At 43.6% G+C, this 27,931-nt stretch overlaps 1 protein-coding gene across 1 annotated transcript in view; it reads right to left on the bottom strand.

The window, feature by feature from the left end:
- Positions 1–3,468: 3,468 nt before the first annotated feature.
- The window catches only part of st3gal2 (ST3 beta-galactoside alpha-2,3-sialyltransferase 2), a gene marked incomplete at its 5' end in the record, with an annotated part of 34,993 nt that continues 10,530 nt past the window's right edge, over positions 3,469–27,931 (bottom strand). Inside the window, 6 exons of the mRNA XM_079502348.1 lie at positions 3,469–4,365; positions 5,658–5,777; positions 8,080–8,125; positions 9,539–9,718; positions 20,812–20,945; positions 24,210–24,269. Of these exons, the coding sequence (XP_079358474.1) occupies positions 4,192–4,365; positions 5,658–5,777; positions 8,080–8,125; positions 9,539–9,718; positions 20,812–20,945; positions 24,210–24,269 (714 nt within the window). The 3' untranslated portion in view covers positions 3,469–4,191. The remainder of the gene's footprint in view (positions 4,366–5,657; positions 5,778–8,079; positions 8,126–9,538; positions 9,719–20,811; positions 20,946–24,209; positions 24,270–27,931) is intronic.

Below are 27,931 nucleotides of genomic sequence, written 5' to 3'. Positions count from 1 at the left end.
GAAAGTCGCCCACCCGTCTGACCACTTACTGTGTACATTTTCAGTAGCCTGGCTAATAAGCCAGACCGAATCAGCCGTTGGCAAAAGAAAATTGCCTGCCGGCGCATTACGGTCTGGAGAGGCTCAATTGTACGCCCATTTCCTACACCAGAGAACTGGTGTGGCCAATCGGGACACGGTATGCAATATGGGCGGGCTTTGGTACAGTGACGTTCAATGCTTGAGACCTTTGACTGACAGTAGCTCTGACCAATTGCGTCAAAGAGAAAATGTTTGAACCCGCCCCCCGGGAAACAAGATCCATACACAGCATCTCCAGACTCAAATACCACACGACAGTGTGATTTGAGTCTGGCTTATTAGCCAGGCTACATTTTCAGAGCATGTTTATTTTAATGATCAATCATTTAGGGGTGTAACGATACATTTTAACAGCGATACGATACGTATCACGATACATGGTTAATGATACGATACATACATGGACAATTTAGCTTCATTCATGGCGATAACGGTACAATACGATTCATGATTTAAAATCGATACACTGACTATTTAAGAAATTAAATATGTGTGAAACATTTGTGGGTAGTGCAGGTTTTTTTTACGGGAAACATGTATTATTATGGATATAAAGTAAACACAGTGATTCTCTGGCAAACATGGACATTATATTTGAACACATGGACAAACCCGCACCTTGATATGAACGCAAAGAATTCACACATTTATCGATAGACCAAGTGTAGCGATATGGAATGGAAATGTAATTAAATCCCCTTTTTATTTTTTCTTCTTAAAATTGCTAAATACAAAGTACTTGGTATTGATACAATCGATTATTTGCATTGCAAAATGACACGATACAAAGTCAAATCATGATACTTTGATTTTTGAAATTAAACTTGATTTTTCTATGCAGTTAGTATATCGTTACACCCCTACAATCAATCGATTGTATCGATTAAGGCCTGGCTTGTCTCAATGGATCTAACAAAGTGCATACTGTACTGTAGTTCTTATCGGTATCACTATGATTTTTTGCCAGGTGAAACCTGGCTTGTGATCGCTGCTGTTGGCTATGAGGACCTCTGCGCGACTTAGTCATGATTGGCTGGCCAAGTTTGACCATACTATGAAACGCCACCTAAGCCAATGGGAGTCTGACCCCATACTCTGAAACGCCGCACGGAAGTCTCAACCAAGCCCCCACGACTTCTATTGAAGTGAATAGCGGGGGGGCGGGCCTGTCGCTCCTCATCCGCTCTCTAGATACCGGTATATTATAACTTTATGGTCTCAACCCAGAGTCTGTAATGCCGCAGAAAAGGGGGGGAGATGCACAATGTAGAATGCTTGTTTCAAGACAAAATACTGTGACATTTTTTACATTATAAATGTTTTATATATTATGATTAAAATCTTCCAAATCCAAATATTTGCGGGCCCACTTGCAGTACCATGCGTCTTTGGATACTAAGACAGAGGGATGGGAGCGGGGGAGGCTAAATCTCATCCGCACGATGGCAGAATGCACTTGGCGAGCTACTCGAGCACACACTGTTTCTTCAGGAACAGTATTTTCTATCCTCACAGCCCACCGGTGGGCCCTAGTCCACAGGTTGAGAACCACTGCTCTAGCACTCTTGGCTCATAAACATTTTCTACTCAAACACAGGTGTTAGGCCACACATTCTTTTACACTTTTGAACATAGTCCTATAAGCACTATGACTTAGTGCAGGGGTGTCCAAACCTTTTTCAAATTAGAAAATATTAAAACACCCAAAGGCCAACTACATATTTAAACGATTCTATTTAACTATCATCATTGTCAGGTGTGTGCTGTAAACAAAAAGTGTAACTAAGCCTTTTTTCAGCCTTCTTACACATTACCAAATGTAACCATACGAGCAAGGTAAAGAAAATAAACAAGGAACACTGTCAAATTATACTCTGGGAAATGCCCAGGTTAAAAAAACCAAAATGTAAAGATATCACATACTGTTGGGAGGGCCGTTCATAATACATTCAGGTATGAAGCTGCGGGCCATATAAAATTCTCCCCAGGGCTGCATTTGGCCCACAGGCTGCACTTTGGACACCCCTGACTTAGTGCATACACAAACCAGTGATACTTTTCATACTTGTAACTGTTGTAAGACCTACATAAGCATTTCGTTTACTCCAGTAACAGTAGCCTAACTGCTCATAAGCCACAAGCAAGCATGCTCTTCTTGAACAACTCTCATGCCATTTTCGGATGGATTTACAACTGACACTCAAAGCACATTTTAAATGCTCATGTTTTCCTTCTACTTGTGTGAAACATTTTTATATTGAACTTCTTATCATATTTTTTTTTGTAATGCAAGAATAAAAAGAAAAAATCCTGGTCTGAGCAACAAGTGTAAATCCAGACAGAGTACAGTATGATAGTCTAGGGCTTTAGGCTTAGAACGGCATATCAAATGAACCAATTAATTCTTCACTCTACAAGTGGTTAACAGTATAGTAGGAGTCATTCAATTTACAGTTTTGGGGCTGCCAAAGAGAAATGACCACACTAAGTAGCTGCATGGGTAAGCAAAGAGGGTTGAAGAGTGGCGAAAAGTAGGTTATGATGTTCCTCCTTTGGTTAGGCGTCTTGTAATTCCATTCGTCTTAAAATATTGCGAACAAGTCTCAAGTCCAAGCTCGACCAGGCACTCTATTCTCTCCCGTCTTCCTCTGTCATAACCTTGCCAGACAACGGCACTCTCAGCTCGTACGTTTAACTGTGGATTGCGGGACTGTACGCTGCATTGTGATACACCTGCGGTGAAGCCTTGGCAGGCGACACCTTGACAAAGGATCCCAGGAGAGAGAGAGGGGGATCTTGGCGTCGTTACTCTACAGTCTTAATCAGCCAGATAGACTCTGACAGGATGCAGAACTGTGGTAGGGTTGTGGTCGCTTGGATTAGGAGCACCAGGCAGGCTTGCTGGCTCTGCTGTTGAAAACTCTGAGAAAACAGCCAGCTAGGGTTGCAGTTAGCCTCCTGCAAGTGAAAACAGCCAGCTAGGGTTGCAGTTAGCCTCCTGCAAGTGAAAACAGCCAGCTAGGGCGAGAGTGTTGGTTGTGTTTCTGTGGCACCGTACAGAATACTGAACGGAACGGAGGATAAAGACCAGCGTGGGCAGAGAATGTGAAAAGGAACCTCCTCTATTTTACTAACCAACACACAGTTGCACAAAGAAAGTCATTGTTTGGAGCCTTCGGTATCTTAATGTGTTGCTTTTACGTTTAGATGAAACAAAACAAAAACGTTATACATTTGTGTTGATGCGGCACAACTCTTTCTTTGTCCAAGGCAAAGTAATGCATGGGAAGGGGAGCTTCAGTCCTGATATGTTACCTTACAGTACAGTACAGTACTGTATGTGCCCAACTGCCCATACTGTATAATGGCAGATGTACAGTACAGTTCGAGTCCCTGTTGCTCGCCAATATCCACAACTCCAGCTTAGATTTGAATAGTCCGCTGATACAAGAACACCTTGCTTTCTGTGTCATTTTCAGTAGCAAATGTAGTGTTTTCCTCTGTGCATTGATTTCCTTCAGAGGGCCTGCTGGCAATGCTGCTATTAATGCATTAAGATGCGATATATATCCTTGGTGTGAGCGAGCCAGTGTAGCAGCTAAGCTGCCTATACCTTCAGTTCAGTTGCTCTTTAGTGGTTCCAGTGCCTTCCTCAGTTAAGACGAGGCAGTGTGGTGATTGTTCCTCCCCCTGTAGGTGGTAATCGTTTTAGCACTCGTGCATGAGTGCACCTTTTTCTTTTTTTTCTTCAGACGTTTTAAGTCTTATGTCCCACAGTAATGAAAGACATTTGGAACAGCTTGTTCCAAATGTCCCTAATTATCTTCCCCGGGTAAGGGAATCTCCCTACTACTGTAACACTTTTCACTAGCAGTTGAACATTTTAAAAGATACAACTTCACTTTCGCTCGGCACAGATTCCATTGATGCTGCAGCAGTTTGTATTTGCTCCTCGCTCCACTTCATTTCTTTTTCTTATAGGTTCACAAAAACTGCTGCAAAGTGAAAGGAAGAATATACAATGCACTCTAAGCCGCACCTACTGTATAGCATTCCGAGCCAAGCCAGCGTTCTAACATGAAATCTAAGGTATTTGAGGCGACGTGTCGGCTACTTCCCACGGAATACGGTGATTTTGCCGGCCTTGGCCAGCCGCTGGATGATCTGGGCCTCGTAGTCGGCATCGTGGACGCCAGTTATGCGGAACTCTCCGGAGTAGCGGTTCTGCTCCCAGTAGTGGTGCCAGTTGCCCCGACTGTCTGCCCCGAAACCAAACACATTCACCTACAGAGGCGGGGAGGGGAGAGAGAATATTGTATGTGTAACAGCAAAAGAAAAAAATAGACTGATTTGTGAATGAAAAAAAATAAAGGCAATATTATATTTGTATTATTATTATTTTCTCCACCAGGCCAAAGCAAACAAGGTGAATTATGGTCGGCCCTGACTGGGTGTTCTCGGCTAATCTCGCAAACCACTGGGGCGATCAGCGGCACATTCCATGCTGCCAGTAGGCCAAGGAATTAAATCCCTGAATATTTTCCACCTGATTATATAGTCACTATATTATATTATATGGCGACTATGGATGAACGGTAGAGACTAGAGGCTTCACCTGCTCCCTGGGCACCCACTGCTCCTTATAGTTAGGATGGGTAAATGCATTGGACAGATTTCAAGTAGGCCTATCTTAAAATGTACAGTAACAAAAAACAACCTAGATAAAGTGGCCCTCGGGGCACACGTCTCCACCAGGGCAGGTCAGGTTGTGGCACTATAATAGGCCAATGTGAAAAGGGTTCCATTTCTTCTTACAATTGGATGATTTGAGGCATTTTGTTCCAAAAATGTGTTTTGCAAAAATCCACCTGTTGGTGGCGCTATAACAGGCCAATGTGAAAAGGGTGGGATATATTCCTCAGCCTAGTAGGAAAGTCCGTGAAAGATTTCACGTAAATTGCACGCTGCGTTCATGATTTGAGGCTTTTTGTTCAAAACCGGCCAATCCTGCAAACTTTGAAAGCCAATGTTAGCCAATTAGGATGGAATATGAAATATCGGCCAGATCCGGCTTGAACACATGACTATAGAGATAGTGTGTAACGATTTGCCTGAGTAGTAATATCAAAAAAAATTGTTTTTCAAAACGTCTGCCTCCTGGTGGCGCTATAACAGGCCGTTCTGGAAAACTTGGGGCAGAGGTTCATCGTTGGCATCCAGGGAGTGTGTGTGCACACACACACACACACACACACACACACACACACGCGGACGGACGGACGGAGTGCAAAACATACTCTCTGCCTTCGGCCTGGTGTTCCCTATCCCTATTCATCCTGATTCTGGGCATGTCATGATAGGTGAGCATTCCCGGGACAAATAGCAGATTTACAGGCTCACGAGTTATGAGCTTATATTTGTTTTTTTTGGCGAGGAGATCAAGTGTAAAGAAGAAGTGGGTTGAGTATACACCCCTGAGGTACTCCGGTCAAGTATATAAAGTAGGGTTTAAGTAGTTGACGCAAATAAAGCTCAAATGATTGAACTGAACCGAGACAAACCGAAGTGTTACTAACCTCGTCACAGACGTGCAAAGCAAAGAACAACACCAGCATGCCAGTGGAGGGGTAACGTCCATGATGTTTGGTCCAGTGATCATGGATGTATTTGAAAAATGCTGGGTTGAAGATCTGGACCTGGATGGAATACACAAACATAATAACTAGTCTTAATCTGAGAAATACAGAGCCAAATTTGTGAAATTAATTATGAATCGCATTCAACTAATGGGGAATTCATCCTAATTCCTCACTCCTGAGGAAGTTTCTTTCTTCGCACCCGCACCCCACCCACTATAGATTTTATGTTTGTTAATCCAATCCCAGGCATTCCAAATGGCCATCACTCAGCTGCCTAGAAGACATGAGGGTGACATGCAGTAAAGACCGTCGGGATCAGACAGGTGCGGTTCCATTAAGCCTTTGCGAAAAAAGGAAGCGTATGTTCATTAAGTCGAAAAAAGAAAAGCGAATTGTCGGTGTTTCCATTAAACTGATAAAATGCGCATATGAAATAAGTTCATTAAATATGCAGTAGTTGGCACTGTTTTGCCAGTAAAGTGAGGCTCATGTAAAGTAGTCCTAATCCATGTTCACACCATTGATTTAGGGATTTGATGCGCTTTGTGCGTGCTCTGTTTAACGGACGGGACCCCATATACTGTGCTGTAATCTGATCCCTGGTCAGCGGCTGACCGACCGTCAGCAAGTCTACAGCAAGCCAGCGGGCATCTGCCGCTTTCACAGTATTGACGACACCTACAGTCAAAGAACGTACAAAGAAAGAACGATTTGTTGTGTAATGCTTGTCTTAATATATTCGGGGCACATGTAGCCTACAGGTATATGTCGCGGGACTCGATTGGAGCATACTGGTCGTTTATACTGTAAATTGATTGATTGCAGCTGCAAACAGTTGTGAATAACTTGTTTCATCGGCTATATAGCCTACACGTTTAGGTTGCTTATCTTATGCAATGAATATAAATATATAAGAATAGATGAAGCATATGGATCGAAATCGAATAGCCTGCAGGGACCCAGGTAGCTAGGTTATATAAAAGTTTTGTCTACTACACCACGTGTGTGTGTGTGTGTGTGTGTGTGTGTGTGTGTGTGTGTGTGTGTGTGTGTGTGTGTGTGTGTGTGTGTGTGTGTGTGTGTGTGTGTGTCTTGCATCCATACAGTAGCGATCCAGATATCAAAATGATCGGAGCGCCCCGATCAACTCGGGAGGATTCAGACTTCATATGGGATCTTTGAACACACTACACAATTATTAATCGGACGGGTCGGGTAGTAGTAAATTGGGACCTTATATGTATCCACAACATCACTCCCCCTCCCTCTCTAGCCACCCTCCCATGCACCGTTCACTCCACTGCCTCCCCATCGTGTTTTTATTTTATTTTCCAACTATTCAAAGGCGATATAATGCAAGTTCAATGCTTTCTAATTAAAAACCTTTTCCGCAAGTGTTTCCATACACTATTTGCGCATTTCCCTTTTTTCGAAAAAGCCTAAATCCGCAACCTCCAAGCGAAAAAGTGTTTTTGCGAAAAGGGGAGACTTATTCGCATTTTGATGTGTTTCCATCCAGGAGATTTTGCGCAAGAGCCTTAATGCGCAAAAAAACGGCTTTATGGAAACGCACCTACAGCCAGACTGGATTACCAGCCAAGGTGCCTGGACCGATGAGTCACGCCCAGCCTAGGCCGAAGACTTCATAAAATTGGTCTTCACTATTGCCCTTTTTTTGACTAGTCGCTCTGCCTCTGTGTCTCAGAGGACGGTTGTGGACAGTTCAGAAACATGCCTACCAATAGGCAGGTTTGGTTATTTCAAATAAAAATAAATCTTTTGAGGGCCGCTAGCCCCACCAACATCTGACTTTTGAAATTACATCAGATGGATGCCAATTCTATGGACTTTTAATGCTTGTTCAGAGCACTATAATAAGCCTTAATACTGTAGGTCTTCTACACAGTGCTGGTGTATGAAATCTTTTTTGGGGGGGGGGTTTGTTCCAGTGAAACTTTCAACATATTTTCCTGGATTTTCATGGATTAAAAAGCAAGCAAGCAGAAGATTATTTAAAAACAAAGGGAGGGATTATGATCTGATCCTTCATAAACTAGAGCAACAGATGATATGATTGCAGCAAAGCAGGGTCACTACATTATGTGTTCATAGTTGTACTGTACCGTATGTGTGTGCAGTGTGTGCGCTTGCGACACGTTGCAACTTGTGAGCTTGTAGATCGGCTATTTAGAGTGCAACCAAGTCTAAAATCTGCCATTACAACGCCATCAAGGCCCGCCAAAATATTTTTTTGCCGAATGACATTTAGTAGACTAAACTAAACACTAGAACATTTCAGATGACAAAAATATGAACATTTGCTGTCAAAATAAACACTAGTATATTGTATACATTATACCTTGTCTTTGTCCACGCGGAGAAACTGCTTCACTGGAGCGTAGGTACTGAAAGGGGGAAATTAATATTATTGAGATAGAGAGAGAAAAGGTAACAGAGACACTGTATCCACACTTAGGCATCTACTATCTAGGCGTGGCAGTTTTATGCTCAGAGCAGGAGTCTCTTCCTGGTTTTTAGCAAGGACTATGCCCAAATTTGTGCATATACAACTTCCTGGTCTCAACTGCGCATGTTTCTTTCCTTCCATGGAGCAACATGGCGTCCACCGTACGGTCTTTGCTTCTCGTCCTCTTTAGATAGTCCTTGTTTTTTAGCAAGGATTTAGAGAAGGAAGTGTCATGGTCACGTGACTGTGCTGCGCCATGACACTTTCATTGGAGCCGAATCTCGCACCAGAAGTTACATGAATACAAAGCAGTGAATGGAGCAAGCTGGACCAGCTTATAACAGACATTATTTATGAACCATTGAGACCTGTTTCATATAATCAGTTCAGGCATATAAAAGAAGATATATCACAGTTTGTTTTCTAATCACTCGCTTTTCGATGTGCAGTACATCATTTTATTTGAGGATTTAAACAGCAGCAGGTATCGTTTCGGTTCCGGGGGTATCACGAGATTTGGCTGCCAGACAGGAAACGGTGGACAGTCTTGCGATACTTGGCACGTTCAGAAACATACTTTTTGCTCTTTAGATACCTCTATAAAATTACACAGTGTACACATTGAAAAGCAACACAGCAGACAATAATGTGTTACTGTATATGTCCTCTGTTATTTGCCCGAAGCGATTACTTTACAAAAGATCTCAGTCATTCAGAAATAGTATTTGTTCATGAGCTGGTTGGTCACTGAGCTCTCATCGACTCCAGTGCATTCTGCCGAACTTCCGGGTGCAGTTTGGCTCCCATGGTGCGACGAATCTGCTGTCTGGAATTGCGTGATAGCGAAAATGACGTTGGTGACCTTACTGTACCTCCATTTCATATACCTTGGTTTTTAGACAGCTGGTGGATGGAAATTTCCATCCACCAGCTGTCTAAAAACCAGGAAGAGATGCATGCCACGAGCGGCTTTTTGCCGCGCCTAGACTGAGTGTGAGAGAGAGAGAGAGAGAGAGAGAGAGAGAGAGAGAGAGAGACAAGCCAGCCAGTACCCTATTGGTCAGTTGTTTCCAAACTTTTTAGCCCGTGACGGGAGAAAAGAGACATTTGAGACATATCAGATATACACAACGCGGCACGGAGCGACGCGTTGTACATCGGCTATTTTCACTACTACTTAAATATTAGTTTTCTAATTTATGGAATCTCTTTGATTTTTCTTGTATTTCTTCAAGAAATTACCGGAAAAAAATGATTGAATTTGTTTTTAATTCATGAAAAATGTTGCTTTTTTTTAGGAAGATCTTTTGAAAATGTGTGTGTGTGTGTGTGTGTGTGTGTGTTCTCTCACAAGCGGATCTGTCCAGTGGACAGGGCACTGGTGATCCAGAGCAGGTCCAGCGTTTTGAAAGGAACCAGGACAAAGCTGACGTTGGCCGCCAGGTTCTTGGCGCTCTCCGGATACATGAAGTGGTGCGTCGTATGGCTGCCCACGTCCTCCTCGTAGCCTAGTGTAGGAGCCAGATTTATCCTACAGGAGAGATGAATCATTATGAACCATAGATACTACACATAGCCTAGTGTAGGAGCCAGGCTTATCCTACAGGAGAGAGATGAATCATTATGAACCATAGATATACTACACATAGCCTAGTGTAGGAGCCAGATTTATCCTACAGGAGAAAGATTAATCATTATGAACCATAGATACTACACATAGCCTAGTGTAGGAGCCAGGCTTATCCTACAGGAGAGAGATGAATCATTATGAACCATAGATACTACACATAGCCTAGTGTAGGAGCCAGGCTTATCCTACAGGAGAGAGGCAGATTAATTATTATGAACCATAGATACTACACATAGCCTAGTGTAGGAGCCAGGCTTATCCTACAGGAGAGAGGCAGATTAATTATTATGAACCATAGATACTACACATAGCCTAGTGTAGGAGCCAGATTTATCCTACAGGAGAGAGATGAATCATTATGAACCACAGATACTGTTGCATGTTGTTGGTCAGGTAGACTAGTCATAGGCATGCATGCATGCATACAGCGACGGATTAACCCCCACAAGGGCCCATGGGACGGTCATTTCTTGCAGGGCCCACATTGCGCACGTGCAAGTCATTTTTGTGTTTTTCCGTGTTTTTATCATCTTTTTGACCTAAATTTAACAAAATCAATGGCCAATGGCAATGAAGGGTCCCAGGAGCCCTTTTCAGGGCGTCAAACCTAGTACAATTTCTCCGAATGGCCCCTGAGAGCCAAGGGCCCCTGGGCCATGGCTAATTTGTCCCTGCATGCATACATGTATGTTTGTTGTACACGTATAGTTGTTGTACTTGTATTTGAAGTACATTTAAAAGCAGGAACAGCCAGGAGCAGTTGGTCTGGACTCTGGAGGCCTGGAGGTGGAATACACTGGAATAATGGCAAAGGAGGTTCGAAATATATTTTGTAAGGATGCGAACAATGGAATATTTGATTAATCGTTAATAGGATCAAAATGTAATATTAAAAAATATATCTAAAAAATATAAAAAATAATAGTAGACTACAGTAATCGACTTTCATTTTGGTCACTTTTACACATAGAGAAAAGTACTGCCGTAGCAGACAACCCGCAGCACTCCAGGTTCAAACACAATCCTTCTAGGTGCAAGGCTCGAAGATATAAGTTGAGGTGAAGAAAATGCCAGCACTCATTGTGTGTCCTTTTACATGATTTTATTTACCTCTGAGAATGAAAACGTACGCGTTTCGGCCTGTATGGCCTTCCTCAGCGTTTTTACACTTTTACACATCCCTAATATTTTTATGCCAATCCAGTAGTGCTTTGAAAACGTATAATAAAACTGTATACTCTATTCCGTATTTGACAGACAACCAGAGAAAAGGGCGACATGCATGCGGTCCCTCAATTCCTAGGGCCAGTCAGGGCCGTGGCGGCACTGGCGGGCCAAGAAGCAGCATTCATTGTGATCTGGATCTAACTGCAGCCGAGACGTAGATCACTGATTGAGACTGACTGACAGATCAATATCAGTATAAACAGGGTGACTGACAAATGCAAAGAGTCACAGAAACGGAACACCGAGCCAAACCAAAGAGATGCCTTCACTGGCCTTCAAATGCAAACGCAATGCACCTGCTGCTTTCATTACACACACGCGCGCACGCAGAGGTTAATTCAGATATCTCCCAGCTGCTGGCTTAGTTTCTCCCTGTTCTCTTTTGCAGCCCTGCCCTCATCAAATCTCTGCATTCCTTTAGTAGGCAAACGGTAATGATGTCTCTGATAGCTTGTTAATCTTTGTAAGTCTCTTCAGTAAAGATCTTTGTCAGTGTAGCAGTAATTGCTCTGTTTTTTCCCCCTAGTTATTGGGCCTCATTCACTTAAACGGCCACTTACGCGGTAAGTAAGTACACAAGAAGATTCTGAGATTATTGACTTATTTGTTCTTATGCAAGGGTAGAGCACACATTTGAGTGTTGACATGTTTGTGCAAAAAATAATTGGCTGTGTTTTCTTCAATTCTACAGTTGTATTATGATACTAGACCTGTGCCCACCGGGCACCGGCCTACTTGGAAATGATGCAACGATACAATATCCGAAACAATGCAATATCCCTTATATATGTTGTCATAGCACCCGTTTTAACCGCCTGTATGTCTGCCTGTGTCCCTTTTATGCACATATGTGACCAGATTTGACTGGTCACATATGTGTGACCAGTCTCATTCAGTCTCTCATTCAGTCTCGTTCTATTAACTCATTACAAAATGAGTTAATAGAACAGGCAGACTCTTCACATACTAGTGTCAGAGCTGAAATTGACATGTAAATATGAAATAAATGCTTAAATATGTAGCTAGCTGTAATGTTAGAGACCACGCCTGTTTTCTCAACTTGTTGTTCTCTGCAAGACATTACTCTATAAGCCGTATCTTCAAAACTGGTGGGTCAAACTGAACAACCAATATCTCCATTTGAAGCTGATTCCCTATGCTATGATATGAAAAAAAATCTAAAAAGTCCAATGGCAGTCCCTCAGTAAAATGTAGTCACATTTCACATATATGGAGCTCTCTATCTGTCTGTCCTTGTCCCTTTTATGCCCATACTGTACGTACTGTATAGTGATCCCTGATGTTATCAGTGGGCGTACAGTTGGGTGCCACCGATATTGTCCCTTATCATTTGACCCATTTAGGCCTGACCTCAAAATTTTAAAAAATCCTTCTAAATCCTCCAGTTTTCTGAAATAAATATTTTCACGATTTTTCAAAAATAGCAGACCTACAAGCTCGTAGCGCGCCACTCGGTGGCGCGCTATGAGCTTGTAGATCTGCTATTTTTCAATAGCTAAATTATAACATAATGTTTAAAACACCAAAAGGGGTTACCGCCCAAAATGGGTTAACTGTCCTTTTGCGCAGATCACGCAAACCTCAGCAAAAAGAAAAGGACAATATCGATGGCCTCCAACTGTAAACGCCTGTGCGTGTGAAGAGTGCAAAGTGACTGAGTAAGTATATCAAATGGCCATGTGGCAGAGCCTGGACATTTTTCTGGCTGTTCTGGACAGCCGTCTATCCGACCGACTCAAGGCCACGGGCACTGCACTCCCTATGGCGGTGGGGAATGCGTGCGCCGAATTTGAAGTTATGGTGGGGCGAATCATGGTTCTCGAGTTTGTGGATTAGACAGACGTACACATGTACAGAGTCGGTGCATTTATTGTAAGATAAGATATGTTTATAAGTAATGTTTGAATTACTTTCAATATCGTACAAAGCATTATGGGCATGGCCTTTTAAAACAAATAAACACGACATTAACACACTTCAGTTGGCATCAGGTGTTTTAACGGGGCCAGCATCCTGCAGTATGTTCCGTTGGCCCATGTCTGATCCCACATGTGGTCCTGGACGTCCAAGTCCCGTTATTTATAGGCACAAAGTAGGCCTACTTCTGCACTCACTCACTGCTGCGGTAAAACATTTCAGACCATGCCCTGAGGAAAGAGCTTATCTTCCAGGACCATGCATATATATTTGAAGAGAAATGAGTACCTCTTTAGGCCTGACCTCAAAATTGAAAAAAAAATCTTCTAAATCCTCCAGTTTTCTGAAATAAATATTTTCACGATTTTTCAAAAATAGCAGACCTACAAGCTCGTAGCACGCCACTCGGTGGCGCGCTATGAGCTTGTAGATCTGCTATTTTTCAATAGCTAAATTATAACATAATGTTTAAAACACCAAAAGGGGTTCCCGCCCAAAATGGGTTAACAGTGGTGGAAAGTAACTAAGTACATTTACTTACGTACAATTTTCAGGTATACTGCTATTACTGGAGTATTTCTAATTTCCAAGTCTTTTACTTCTACTCCACTACACATAGCTCAGATCCAAATGTTGTACTTTTACTACACAACATTTATTTGACAACTTTAGTTACTTGTTTTGGATTTGGATTATTATTACAAAAAATACATCACCCAATTCAGCCCTATATACATTTGGGCCATTTGAAAATAGCCGATCTACTGCATAAAGAGTACTTTCTACTTTTAGTACTTTAAATACATTTTGATACTAATACTTTTGTATATTCAAGTACATTTTGAATAGACCTTGAGGCCCGACACCTTCGCAACAGATTGATGTATGCTTGTTGTATGAGACTTATTGACTGATGCAAGCTCGCAATGCATTTCCAATGGGAGTCACATGGTTTGACACAACATTTGTGTTGTATGAGGGGGAGGGGGGCAGTCGAAACACAGCCGAAAGCCGTACAACACAAATGTGTCAAACCATGTGACTTCCACCATTGGAAATGCATTGGGGCAAGATGTAAACAAACCCTTTCATACATCTAGCATGCATCAATGTTGTATGCTAGATGTAAAGGTGTGAGTCGGGCCTTACTTGTAACAGAGTTCTATATTGCACTATTGATACTTTCACTCAAGTACAACATGTGAGTACTTTTCCGCCCACTGCTCTTTAGGCTCTCCTGTAGCTGTGCTCAATGAGCTTTGCAATAGTTTGGAGACAGCAGCACTGCAGTGCAGAGCCATCCCCGATGCTCCAGTGTTTTAGCTTTAGTCATAGTCTTTTGAATCGTTTTCATTTAAGTTTCAGTCACATTTATTTTCAGCATGCAACCAAGTGTAAAATGATGTCTTTTACTTATACTGGATCTCTTGTCCACTAGTCCCATCCTAACATTTTAGTCTAGTTTTTATTTGTTGCCGAAATTGTCAATATATTTACTCTTAGTTTTAGTCATCATATAGCTTAGTTTCCATTTAGTTTTCGTCAGTAGTCGTATGACATATTTCGTCATAGTATTAGTCGACGAAACCAACACTGCAACGCTCTGTACCTGTACTTTCCACCTTGGGCTTTTCAGCCACTGGGACATTGCAGAGGGCTAGGAGACAGTGTAGGCAATATTAGACATACCAAAGGCAGCCACTGGGACATTGCAGAGGGCTAGGAGACAGTGTAGGCAATATTAGACATACCAAAGACAGCCACCGGGACATTGCAGAGGGCTAGGAGACAGTGTAGGCAATATTAGACATACCAAAGGCAGCCACTGGGACATTGCAGAGGGCTAGGAGACAGTGTAGGCAATATTAGACATACCAAAGGCAGCCACTGGGACATTGCAGAGGGCTAGGAGACAGTGTAGGCAATATTAGACATACCAAAGACAGCCACCGGGACATTGCAGAGGGCTAGGAGACAGTGTAGGCAATATTAGACATACCAAAGGCAGCCACTGGGACATTGCAGAGGGCTAGGAGACAGTGTAGGCAATATTAGACATACCAAAGGCAGCCACTGGGACATTGCAGAGGGCTAGGAGACAGTGTAGGCAATATTAGACATACCAAAGGCAGCCACTGGGACATTGCAGAGGGCTAGGAGACAGTGTAGGCAATATTAGACACATCAAAGGCATCCATCGGCCGCACTCTCCTGTGAGTCGTGGATGGAATAAATCATACTAGCCACTAAGCCACACAATACATAAAACTCCCCAATACAGCAGCCGAACAGGTCCCGGTCAACAGGGGTTTCCGTTCCATTACTGGTCGGTCTCCTCAACACACGCATGTGCACATTACGGTATGGCACCCTATTCACGTGCACATTACGGTATGGCACCCTATTCAGATCCGTTCCCGTATCTCAACCGCAGGCAAAACCACTCCATAAATGTACAAGTAGTGTGACTGCCAGAACCACCGTCTGAGTGCTGTCTCCTGCTTCCCAGGAGCTTGATTGATTGATTGATTGAATACTTTATTAGCCAGAAATGTAAACGGCACGTGGTACAGTCAGACATTAAGGCTAAAAGGATAACACAGAAAAGTCGAAAATATAGCACAAGATAAGATAACACAATGATACATGTTATCAACAAATAGGAAATTTCAATTTCCTCCCCTTGGTGGTCTCCTGATGGATGGTTTCTTATATTTATATCATGCGCGCACAACTCCCTAAACTCCCTAAAAACGTTTTTTTCCACAAACCTGTTAAATGAGCCTTGTGCGTATCCAGCAGCTCCTTGTTCGAGGCACACATCAAAAGGATCTGCTTGGAGACACACGGTGGGCTTCTATTTCTACGATAACTACTTTTATTAGGTGATAGATGATAAAACAGCATGATCTGTCCTTCAGTCTGAGGCATGCTCGTACTTCACCATCATGATCTGTCCTTCAGTCTGAGGCATGCTCGTACTTCACCATCATGATCTGTCCTTCAGTCTGAGGCATGCTCGTACTTCACCATCAGCGCACCACTGGCATCTGAACCCATTAAGACATGAGGCCATTATTCTGCAAAAAACATTCTAAAAAAGCAGTTCTCAAACGGTTTCGTAATTCAAAATTATTCAAGTTTTTTCAAACATATTCAAATATGCAATAATATACATTATACAGTTGGAGGCCATCGATATTGTCCTTTTCTTTTTGCTGAGGTTTGCGTGATCTGCGCAAAAGGACAGTTAACCCATTTTGGGCGGGAACCCCTTTTGGTGTTTTAAACTATGTTATAATTTAGCTATTGAAAAATAGCAGATCTACAAGCTCATAGCACGCCACCGAGTGGCGCGCTACGAGCTTGTAGGTCTGCTATTTTTGAAAAATCGTGAAAAGGATTTTTTCAGGATTTAGAAGGATTTTTAAAAGTTTTGAGGTCAGGCCTAAATGGGTCAAATGATAAGGGACAATATTGGTGGCACCCAACTGTATATGTGCTATTTATGAATAGCCCAACGCAAACATCTAAAATGACAACGGATGTTTTCCCCGGTTTTAATGGGTTGAAAATGACACCGATTCCGAATGCGTTTTAGAAACAGCAGGTGGCAATCTGCCTTAAAACAACAGAGAAGGTGTGGGCGGATAAAGAGAAACGCTGAGAAAGTGTTTTGCATTTTATCGTCTTTATGGCATCTTTTCATCATTTTTAGTTTGTGGGATAATAATGGTCTTGCACAGCGTCGCATGGTGTACCACTCCTGAGTCCTGCCTTAGACACAACAAGTCTGACAGCAATTTCAAGGAGAATTCCGGACCAGCGCTTCTCTTACTGCAATCCGATGTTATTATATTCAACAACCAGCGGTAGAGGCGGATTAAGTAAGGGATAATTCACTGACAGTGTTTATATATATATATCCCTACAACGACCACCTAGGCAGACATTATCCCACAGACATTATCCCACACAGCTTAAATTGACCCAAAACATAACAAAACGAGGTATTTCCTAATTTACGGTAATGAAAGTATAGTATAAGTGTCGCGCTGGCCCGGCGTCTGCCCAGCGGAAAACAAGGAAGTGAGTTGATCAAATTGAATGCATTTTTGGATACTGCATTGTCTATTCCTCGCACAAATGTTTTCAAAAGGCGGGGTGCAGCAGGTGCTCCGAGGCTTTGATTAGCCAGTGGTCTGTTATAGAGCGGAGCGGTCAATCAAGAAATAACAGACCACTGAATTCAGCGATTGACCAATCAGAATCAAGCATTCAACCAAGCCGTGTAATACATACGGTAATAATAATCCATCGTAGCTCAGAGCATCGTTCGTCTTTTTTCAAAACACTGTGCACCGTATTTCGTCATTATGAAAGACAGGTGTGTAGAAAAATAATTATTTTCGAGTGATCAAAATAAGCGATTGGGTGTATGACCCGGCAGCGCACACGGTCGGAGCCTCAGTGCGTTCTCAATGGAGTTATGGAACTTTTCACCTGTATACCATTCCTTATTGGACATGTGAGTGAAATCCAGAAATGCAGCACCATACCTGTACACCAGGGGATGCAGCACCATACCTGTACACCAGGGGGTGCAGCACCATACCTGTACACCAGGGGGTGCAGCACCATACCTGTACACCAGGGGGTGCCCAAGAGGTAAGGCTGTGCAGGTAGACCACATGACATGCCCCTAAAGAATTATAATTAAAATATAAAAACAAACCCCCTCTTTTTGGCCACTTAAGGTGACTTGATTGATTGACATCAAGAAGGGCCTGTCAGATCCCTTCAAGGCTTCTAAATGTAGGGAAATGCTTTGTTTTCCAGAGTCAGTAGCATTATAAAGAACGCGAAAACCTACCACTTCCATACAGAATGGGATGAAGGCTTCCGCCGCTTCCCCCCCTCCCCCTATTTCACTTTCTAAGTGTGTGTGTCTATATGTAACACCAGCACCACTATTCCAAACCTCCCTCAGGTTTTTTTTTTTTTAGTAGCTCTCAAGTCAAAAAAGTGTGGGCTGTACACAATCACTGGCCCCTGTCAAATGTAATTTATGCTTCCCTTTCCCTCTCCTCTCATCTGTTACTGAATCCAAATGTCAACACTCTAGACACTAGCGGACTTGGTCCTTGCGGACTTCGGTGTGCCGTACTGTGGCGCTGACTGATGTCATCATGTCAAGTCTGCAAGGGCACAAGACTGCGAGCGTGTACAGTTTGCTAATGACACAGGACTTCAGAACTAACTTTTTTGCAGAGGATATGACCAGTGACAAGATCTGCCATGGGAAGCAACACTATTCCCCACTTAGTTAGATGAATGACCAATTTTTGTTCAAGTGACCCAGCAGATTATAACTATATCAAATAATGATTAGGCCTATTATGTATGGTGCGATATCAAACCTCACTACATCGATACACTTATAAACAAAATACACAAGATTAAAAGACAAAAAACCCTGCTAGCACTAGCAGCCCCTATAGAGTCCATGCAGTACCATAGGGTTCCATTTTTGAAATTGTACGAATCTATTTATCGTTGATTTTATTTTCATGTATGTCTACTCTCTTCTACCCCCTCCTACTCCTGGTACTTAGTTTACACATACCTTTGCACTCAAAGGACAACGATGGAAATAAACTAGCAAGCTTTTTTGTGATCATCTATTATGATCATGTAAGTCCTTCTGTGATTGGTTGTTAATCAGCCATTTTTCTTAGTTTTAGCATTGCTTCCTTGATGTCTTTTATATTGTAAAATCCTTTTTGCAATGAAGTTTGGGCAATCCTACTAACGTCGTTAGACAGGCATATGCCTGTTTAACAACGTTAACAGGCATTCTGGAAGTGTGCATGAGCCCCCCCCCCCTATATGGACTTGGATGAACTGTAGAACTGGCCAGACCTAAAGTAGCTGCCTGCTCTACACAAGTGCAGGGAATCGCAGACATTTGGATTCAACATGCATCTGTCCTCTGCTATTGTATCTCCCCATTCACAGTTTCAATGTGTTTTCAATCTGTCTCTTACAGCAGTGGTTCTTTGTGTGACCCCCACCGGGACCGGGACGTGTGTGTGTGTGTGTGTGTGTGTGTGTGTGTGTGTGTGTGTGTGTGTGTGTGTGTGTGTGTGTGTGTGTGTGTGTGTGTGTGTCTGTGTGTGTGTGTGTGTGTGTGTGTGTGTGTGTGTGTGTGTGTGTGTGTGTGTGTGTGTGTGTGTGTGTGTGTGTGTGTGTAGGCATTGCGAGCCGTTGTGAGCTTGTAGATTGGCATTTTTTTTGCCTCGTTCCTTATATTATATGACAATATAAGGTTTGAGCAGTTTTTATAGTATAGTGGGAAAACACTACTTTTACTCGTTAGGAATAATGATTAGAGTTTTAGGCATAATTAGGTAATTAGAGGTAAATGTCATGTTATTTTAGGGGAGGGTGATTGTTTAATGATTGTTTAATCACTTGGGGAGAGTGCTGGATTTTTATTTTCATTCAGAGGGAGGGTCATGGTATTTTATTTTCATGCAGAGGGAGGGTCATGGTATTTTATTTTCATGCAGAGGGAGGATCATGGTATTTTAAATCAGGGCACATACATTTCCTCCAGGGGTGCCCTAATGCATTCCTATGGACAACTGCGCGCAGCGCTCGTTCTACACCAGAGCCTGTAGCTTTCAAACCGATTCTTGCGGATCAGGATCAGGATAATTTCTTATTCTAGCACATCCGTGCGTGTCATTTGAATGGAGCGACGCAGAATATTCTATGAAAGGATGGTGAAAAACGCTCTGAATCCTGCCGGTCAAAGTGTTAATGGTCTTTTTTTCTTTTCTTTCTTTTTTTTATATTAAATTGTCACTTCACTGTCATCTGGGGACCCCCCCCTCCCCAAAATCATGTGGGTCCCGACCCATATGTTGAGAACCATTGTCTCACAGTACAATATGTCTCTTTGCAATAGAGGGGGGCTTCACTATTAACCATTCCTGCACATCCAACCATTCCTGCCTCCACTACACTTGAGTTTCAACCTCCCTCTCTCCCTGCTTCCTTCGCCACTTCACACCTCTCTCTCTCTCTCTCTCCATCCCTCCACACCAGTACATCTATCTAGAAGTTCACACCTCTCTCTCTCTCCATCCCTCCACACCAGTACATCTATCTAGAAGTTCACACCACCATGTCACACCTCTCTCTCTCTCTCTCTCCATCCCTCCACACCAGTACATCTATCTATAAGTTCACACCTCTCTCTCTCTCTCTCCATCCCTCCACACCAGTACATCTATCTAGAAGTTCACACCACCATGTCACACCTCTCTCTCTCTCTCTCTCTCTCTCTCTCCATCCCTCCACACCAGTACACCCCTCTCTCTCTCTCTCCATCCCTCCACACCAGTACACCTCTCTCTCTCCATCCCTCCACACCAGTACATCTATCTAGAAGTTCACACCTCTCTCTCTCTCTCTCCATCCCTCCACACCAGTACACCCCTCTCTCTCTCTCTCCATCCCTCCACACCAGTACATCTATCTAGAAGTTCACACCACCATGTCACACCTCTCTCTCTCTCTCTCTCTCTCTCTCTCTCTCCATCCCTCCACACCAGTACATCTATCTAGAAGTTCACACCACCATGTCACACCTCTCTCTCTCTCCATCCCTCCACACCAGTACATCTATCTAGAAGTTCACACCTCTCTCTCTCTCTCTCTCTCTCCATCCCTCCACACCAGTACACCCCTCTCTCTCTCTCTCTCTCTCCATCCCTCCACACCAGTACATCTATCTAGAAGTTCACACCACCATGTCACACCTCATGATATAGTTGTGTCCGTCTATCGTTGGCCCGTATCCGGCTCCACGGAGGTTGCCGGAGTTCCCCACCACGGCACAGCGGAGGCAGCGGCCCGGATCCCACGACCCGTAGGGCGACCGGCCCGGAATCACCTGGGAAAAACGAGAGCAGTGACGTCACATGGGTGTTATGCACAGTTTAAGCAAGTTTCGATCTTATCTGTTAGATTCCTAACAGATAAGATCGAACCTATACTGTAGCAGAGCTACTGTTTCCCCCAAACAGTGAGCCGGGACCCATTTGTGGGTCACGAATACATTTTTATGGGTCACGACTCGAGTCAAAAATCCCATTTTATGAATTCAATTTAAATTTCAAAAATATTTTAACCCATTTTGGGGCGGGAACCCCTTTTGGTGTTAGCATCATGTTATGCTTTAGCTATTGAAAAATAGCAGATCTACAAGCTCATAGCGCGCCACCGAGTGGCGCGCTACGAGCTTGTAGATCTGCTATTTTTTAAAAATCAAAGAAAACTGTCAGGATGTAGAAGACATTTTTAGAATCTGATCTCAGGTCAAAATGGGTTAATAACAATAATAATTTTAAAACAAACAAATGTAAGAAATTCCATAAATAATTAAATATATAATTAAATATATATATATATATATATATATATATATATATATATGTATATATGTGAAAAATAGCTGATCTACTGTACAGGCTCGCAACGCGGCAGGAAGCGAACCGGTCGTTGTGCACTTGTATAAATCTGCTATTTTCACTAGCTTGCATCCCAGGAAAACGTCTAATCTCTCTTTTGGGTCTCGACCCGAAATGTTTGTGAACCACTGAGTTAGAGAGAGTGACGATGACTTTGACCCTTCCAGACTCAAATGTGCCTCTTCCTTCCTGGTACTACTACTGGTGAATGGTGCCTCTTCCTTCCTGGTACTACTACTGGTGAATGGTGCCTCTTCCTTCCTGGTACTACTACTGGTGAATGGTGCCTCTTCCTTCCTGGTACTACTACTGGTGAATGGTGCCTCTTCCTTCCTGGTACTACTACTGGTGAATGGTGCCTCTTCCTTCCTGGTACTACTACTGGTGAATGGTGCCTCTTCCTTCCTGGTACTACTACTGGTGAATGTGCCTCTTCCTTCCTGGTACTACTACTGGTGAATGGTGCCTCTTCCTTCCTGGTACTACTACTGGTGAATGTGCCTCTTCCTTCCTGGTACTACTACTGGTGAAATGTGCCTCTTCCTTCCTGGTACTACTACTGGTGAAATGTGCCTCTTCCTTCCTGGTACTACCACTGGTGAATGCCTCTTCCTTCCTGGTACTACCACTGGTGAATGCCTCTTCCTTCCTGGTACTACTACTGGTGAATGCCTCTTCCTTCCTGGTACTACTACTGGTGAATGGTGCCTCTTCCTTCCTGGTACTACTACTGGTGAATGTGCCTCTTCCTTCCTGGTACTACTACTGGTGAATGGTGCCTCTTCCTTCCTGGTACTACTACTGGTGAATGTGCCTCTTCCTTCCTGGTACTACTACTGGTGAATGGTGCCTCTTCCTTCCTGGTACTACTACTGGTGAATGTGCCTCTTCCTTCCTGGTACTACTACTGGTGAATGGTGCCTCTTCCTTCCTGGTACTACTACTGGTGAATGGTGCCTCTTCCTTCCTGGTACTACTACTGGTGAATGGTGCCTCTTCCTTCCTGGTACTACTACTGGTGAATGGTGCCTCTTCCTTCCTGGTACTACTACTGGTGAATGGTGCCTCTTCCTTCCTGGTACTACTACTGGTGAATGGTGCCTCTTCCTTCCTGGTACTACTACTGGTGAATGTGCCTCTTCCTTCCTGGTACTACTACTGGTGAATGGTGCCTCTTCCTTCCTGGTACTACTACTGGTGAATGTGCCTCTTCCTTCCTGGTACTACTACTGGTGAAATGTGCCTCTTCCTTCCTGGTACTACTACTGGTGAAATGTGCCTCTTCCTTCCTGGTACTACCACTGGTGAATGCCTCTTCCTTCCTGGTACTACCACTGGTGAATGCCTCTTCCTTCCTGGTACTACTACTGGTGAATGCCTCTTCCTTCCTGGTACTACTACTGGTGAATGGTGCCTCTTCCTTCCTGGTACTACTACTGGTGAATGGTGCCTCTTCCTTCCTGGTACTACTACTGGTGAATGTGCCTCTTCCTTCCTGGTACTACTACTGGTGAATGGTGCCTCTTCCTTCCTGGTACTACTACTGGTGAATGTGCCTCTTCCTTCCTGGTACTACTACTGGTGAATGGTGCCTCTTCCTTCCTGGTACTACTACTGGTGAATGGTGCCTCTTCCTTCCTGGTACTACTACTGGTGAATGGTGCCAACTCTGTGCCCCTCGCTTCCTCACCTGTCCTCCTGTCTGTCTCAGTAATGAAACAATATACCAGCGGGGAATGAATGAATGAATGCAGTGCCAACTTCCCTTCAAGAATGAAACAATATCAGCCGCGAAGGCAGTGCCAAATTCCCTTTAGAACAAAATGTGAAAATGTCATAGCGGATGTCTATAACTCCACTGTAGGACACATGATAGCCTGAGCTACTCTCTCACCTTTGCATCTGTCACTCTCGGTTATGCCAACAATGCCAGTTGGAAATCCAATGCCAACTTCGCTTTAAGAATTAAACAACAATACCAGTGGGAAATGTGAAAATGTCACAGTGGTTGTGACCTACCTCTATAACTCTATTATAGTACACGTCATAGTCTGACCTTTATCACAGTCCTAATGGATCGTCCTGCCCATAATAGAGTCCTAAATTCTTCATGTTACCCTACAAGGGTAAATAATTGATTACCGGTATTCCTGTCCAGGGGGAATTCCCCTGAGCTGAGCCGGGAGGTTTTAAAAAGAACATCTTCATGCAGAACCACTGTGACATTTTAATAGAAAAGCATGTCCGTAAAACTTTTTGTTAAAGGAAATGAGGTGGGTCACACCAATGAAGATTATCTCCTCTCTTCCCTTCAGCCACCCATTACCCAACCCATTCAGGACGGGAACCCCTTTTGGTGTTTTAAGCATTATGTTATACGTTAGCTTTAAAAATAGCAGATCTACAAGCTCATGAAAAATCGTGAAAATGTGGCACAAATCTTTGAATATACATTCTTTCAGAGCGAACGTTTTAACTCAACTTTTTGCTTCTGGGGGGGTCCCTGGAAAAACATATTTTCAGATGGGGGTCCACGGCCAAATACAGGTAATTCTGGGGTCCTTGACATGAAAAATGATTTTTTTTTTAGAATCGGCCTCAGTCCTAAATGGGTTAACAGCGAGTAAGTAATTACAGTAAGTGCATAGAACACAAAGACTATATATTATAATATAATATCCACTCACCTGGAACAACCTCAGCAACACCTGTTGAATACTGTGAGGCTTGAACTGGGGCTGCAACATCTAGAGGGGGGGGGGGGGGACAGAAGGAGGCAGGGTATCGTCAGTGGTGGAAAGTAACCAACTTAACTACCGTAGTTTACTTAACTACTGTACTTAAGTACACTTTTTAGGTATTTGTTGAGTATTTCCAATTTCCAATACTTTTACTTCTACTCCACTACATCTCAGATCCAAACACTCCACTACATTTATTTGAAATCTTTAGTTACTAGTTACTTCGTAGATTTTGATTATTATTACAAAGCAATGCAAACATTGCAAACAACATAGAGAGAGAGAGAGAGAGAGAGAGAGAGAGAGAGAGAGAGAGAGAGAGAGAGAGAGAGAGAGAGAGAGAGAGAGAGAGAGAGAGAGAGAGAGAGAGAGAGAGAGAGAGAGAGAGAGAGAGAGAGAGAGAGGGCCCTATTTAAATGGTCTATGGCACAAGGAGTAAAGTGCATAACACAAGTGCATTCGAGTGTGTCCAACAGCAATTTGGCTAATTAAACGGTGCATAATTTGGGTTCAAAATAAGGCGCAGTATCATCGCAGTATCATCTCCCACTCCCTTTAAGAGCCAGGTTCACCGGCTGTGTCTATTTTGCCATGTGGCAGCATGGATTTGAAGGTCTTTGAACATAATTGAACATATTTCTTTGATCATAATTTCTAAAAGTAAGCCATATATTTTTACATTTTAGACACTCTGTTATGACCAACCCTGTTTATGACGCTGTCTGTGAGCCCTCATTTTGTCAAATCTGGGCACAGACGGGAGCTTAAGTGTGTCAACATGCATTTGTTTCTGCTGTTGAAAAGTATGTGGGAAATTAATTGTTTGTTCTTCTTGGATCTTGGTTTTGACTGAGAGCTGCAAAGGGAATGGGCAACACGGTCGGTCGATGACAAGTGTTTTATTTACTTTTCGTGTTTTTTTTCCGTGAGCGTCTGCAAGCACAAAGAAAATGCACATAGGCCATGTCTGTGTACGTGCACATATTGCGTACACGCGCGCACACACTCACATGTACGCGCAGAGTACAAGACTTGTACAGAGCATTTCTACATTGCAGTATTGATTAATACTTTTACTTAAAACAAATGTGAATACTTTTCCCACCACTGCAGTTTGCTCCATCAAACACCTTTTTGTTTTTCGTTTTGTTAATCCTATTGTCTGTCTCTCTCTCTCTCTCTATCTCTCTCTCTCCACTGCATTCCACCCACCACCACTGGCATTAATGCTGTTTTCCCTCTCGTTCGCTTTCATTTTCATGTATACAGTATGCTTCCTCCCCCCACACGCGCACACACACACACACACACACACACACACACACACACACACACACACACACACACACACGCGCGAGCGCACACGCACACGCACACACACGCATACGCACACACACAGTTATTATTCCTGTCTCTCCAGCGTACCCTCCTGTGCAGGATGCGTGTCGTCGCTGTCAGCAGGGGAATCTTGTAATCTCCATATTTCACCGTTTTATGGTTTCTTGCCACTGCTTTGTCACACAAGAGCGTCACACAAAAGTGTTGATTTATTTCGTCGACTAAAACTATGACGGAAAACTTTTCACTGACGAGAAAGAAAAACGAAATAAAAACTAAGCCATGAAGACTAAAACTATGACTAAATATGATGTTGTTTATTTCGGCAACAAATTAAAAACTAGACAAAAATATTAGGGAGGGGCCTGGGCCATGGCTCAGTGGTCCAGGCACCTTGGCTGGTAATCCAGTCTGGCAGTGTGCCGCGGGTTCGACTCCCGATCCCGACGGCCTTTACTGCATGTCTTCCCCCCATCTCTCTCCCCATTTCCTGTCAGCCTACTGTCTGTCCCTCCATAAAATATATAAAATAAAGGCGAAAGCCAAAAAAAAAACATTAAAAAAAAAATATATATATATATATATTAGGGAGGGACTAGTGGAGAAGAGATCATTTTATGTTTGGTTGCGATCGGGTTGCTCTGAAGACGCGTCGTGAGCTTGTAGATTGACAGCGGCGGTGGCTCAGGGGTAGAGTTTCCGGATAGTAACCGCAAGGTCGCCAGTTCGAACCCGGGCTCCCCGAGAGTTACTGTCGAAGTGTCCTTGAGCAAGACTCTGAACCCCTAATTGCTCCTGATGTGCTGGTTGGTACCTTGCATGGTTTCCGCTGCCATCAGTGTATGTGTGTGTGAATGGGTGAATGTAATGCACAATCTATGTAAAGCGCCTTGGATAAAGGCGCTATATAAATGCACCATTTACCATTTACCATTTACAGTCAAAATCCATCTCCCTCTCCCTCCTCCTGCTCAGTCTCTCTCTCTCAGATGCCAGTGTATCTCGCTCTCTCTCTGCTAGATGCCAGTGCCAGACTGGCACAGTGCATCACTGTTGTTCAGGGTCATACTAATTCTTGGCAGATGTTTCAGTGGGCAGCAATGCCAAACGTTGTTTCCCTGTCTCTCAGCTGCCTTCTGCTTCCTAAATTACAGACTGCCTAATGCTGCATTCACATGGAGTCAGGCAAGCGGTAGACTTGCAAACCAGACTTCATTTTAGTGGACGGGAGCATGACGTAAACGGAACAGGACGACACGGGCAGCCCGGCAGCCAGAACCGGCGACGGTAACGGCTGCCGGGTCCAGCAGGTTTTGCCGTCTACCGTTTGCCTGATTCCATGTGAATGCAGCACTTTTTCAGTTTTGAGGTGATGCATCTTTTTATGCCGTTTTCTGCATTCCTCATAGTTTGGTGGATTCTAATATTGGCTGTCCTTGGAAAGAGTTATTATTATCACCCAAATTCCTCAGCTCTTATCCTCTCTGATTGCAAAATCACCCCCATCATCTAGACTGAGTGGACACGCCTCCCTCATCTAGACTGAGTGGACACGCCTCCCTCATCTAGACTGAGTGGACACGCCCCCCTCATCTAGACTGAGTGGACACGCCTCCCTCATCTAGACTGAGTGGACACGCCCCCCTCATCTAGACTGAGTGGACACGCCTCCCTCATCTAGACTGAGTGGACACGCCTCCCTCATCTAGACTGAGTGGACACGCCTCCCTCATCTAGACTGAGTGGACACGCCTCCCTCATCTAGACTGAGTGGACACGCCTCCCTCATCTAGACTGAGTGGACACGCCTCCCTCATCTAGACTGAGTGGACACGCCTCCCTCATCTAGACTGAGTGGACACGCCCCCCTCATCTAGACTGAGTGGACACGCCTCCCTCATCTAGACTGAGTGGACACGCCCCCCTCATCTAGACTGAGTGGACACGCCTCCCTCATCTAGACTGAGTGGACACGCCTCCCTCATCTAGACTGAGTGGACACGCCTCCCTCATCTAGACTGAGTGGACACGCCTCCCTCATCTAGACTGAGTGGCAAAACATTAGTGTTTGGAAGGGTTCGTTGGAAAGCACTCGACGGTCCTACGTACCACCTGTTTCTAAATTGCACATAATGCAGTTGCGTTATTGAAAACGAGCACTTCCAATAGTTATATTCAAGCTTTCTGTACAGCTGCAATGTTGGTGAGTTCAACATTTTTGAACTTAAGTTGTATGAAATACAATATTTGTAAAGGTATTAATTGATTGCCCGAGTCCCGTGGTGGGAGTTCTCTGGTTTTGGTGAGTAGTTCCGGTCATTTTGTGGGAG

This window comes from Electrona antarctica (assembly GCF_951216825.1).
Source record: "Electrona antarctica genome assembly, chromosome: 5".
In the NCBI taxonomy this organism is placed as follows: Eukaryota; Metazoa; Chordata; class Actinopteri; order Myctophiformes; family Myctophidae; genus Electrona; species Electrona antarctica.
The sequence above is the reverse complement of the archived record's forward strand: the minus strand, read 5'-3'. Positions and strand labels throughout refer to the sequence as shown.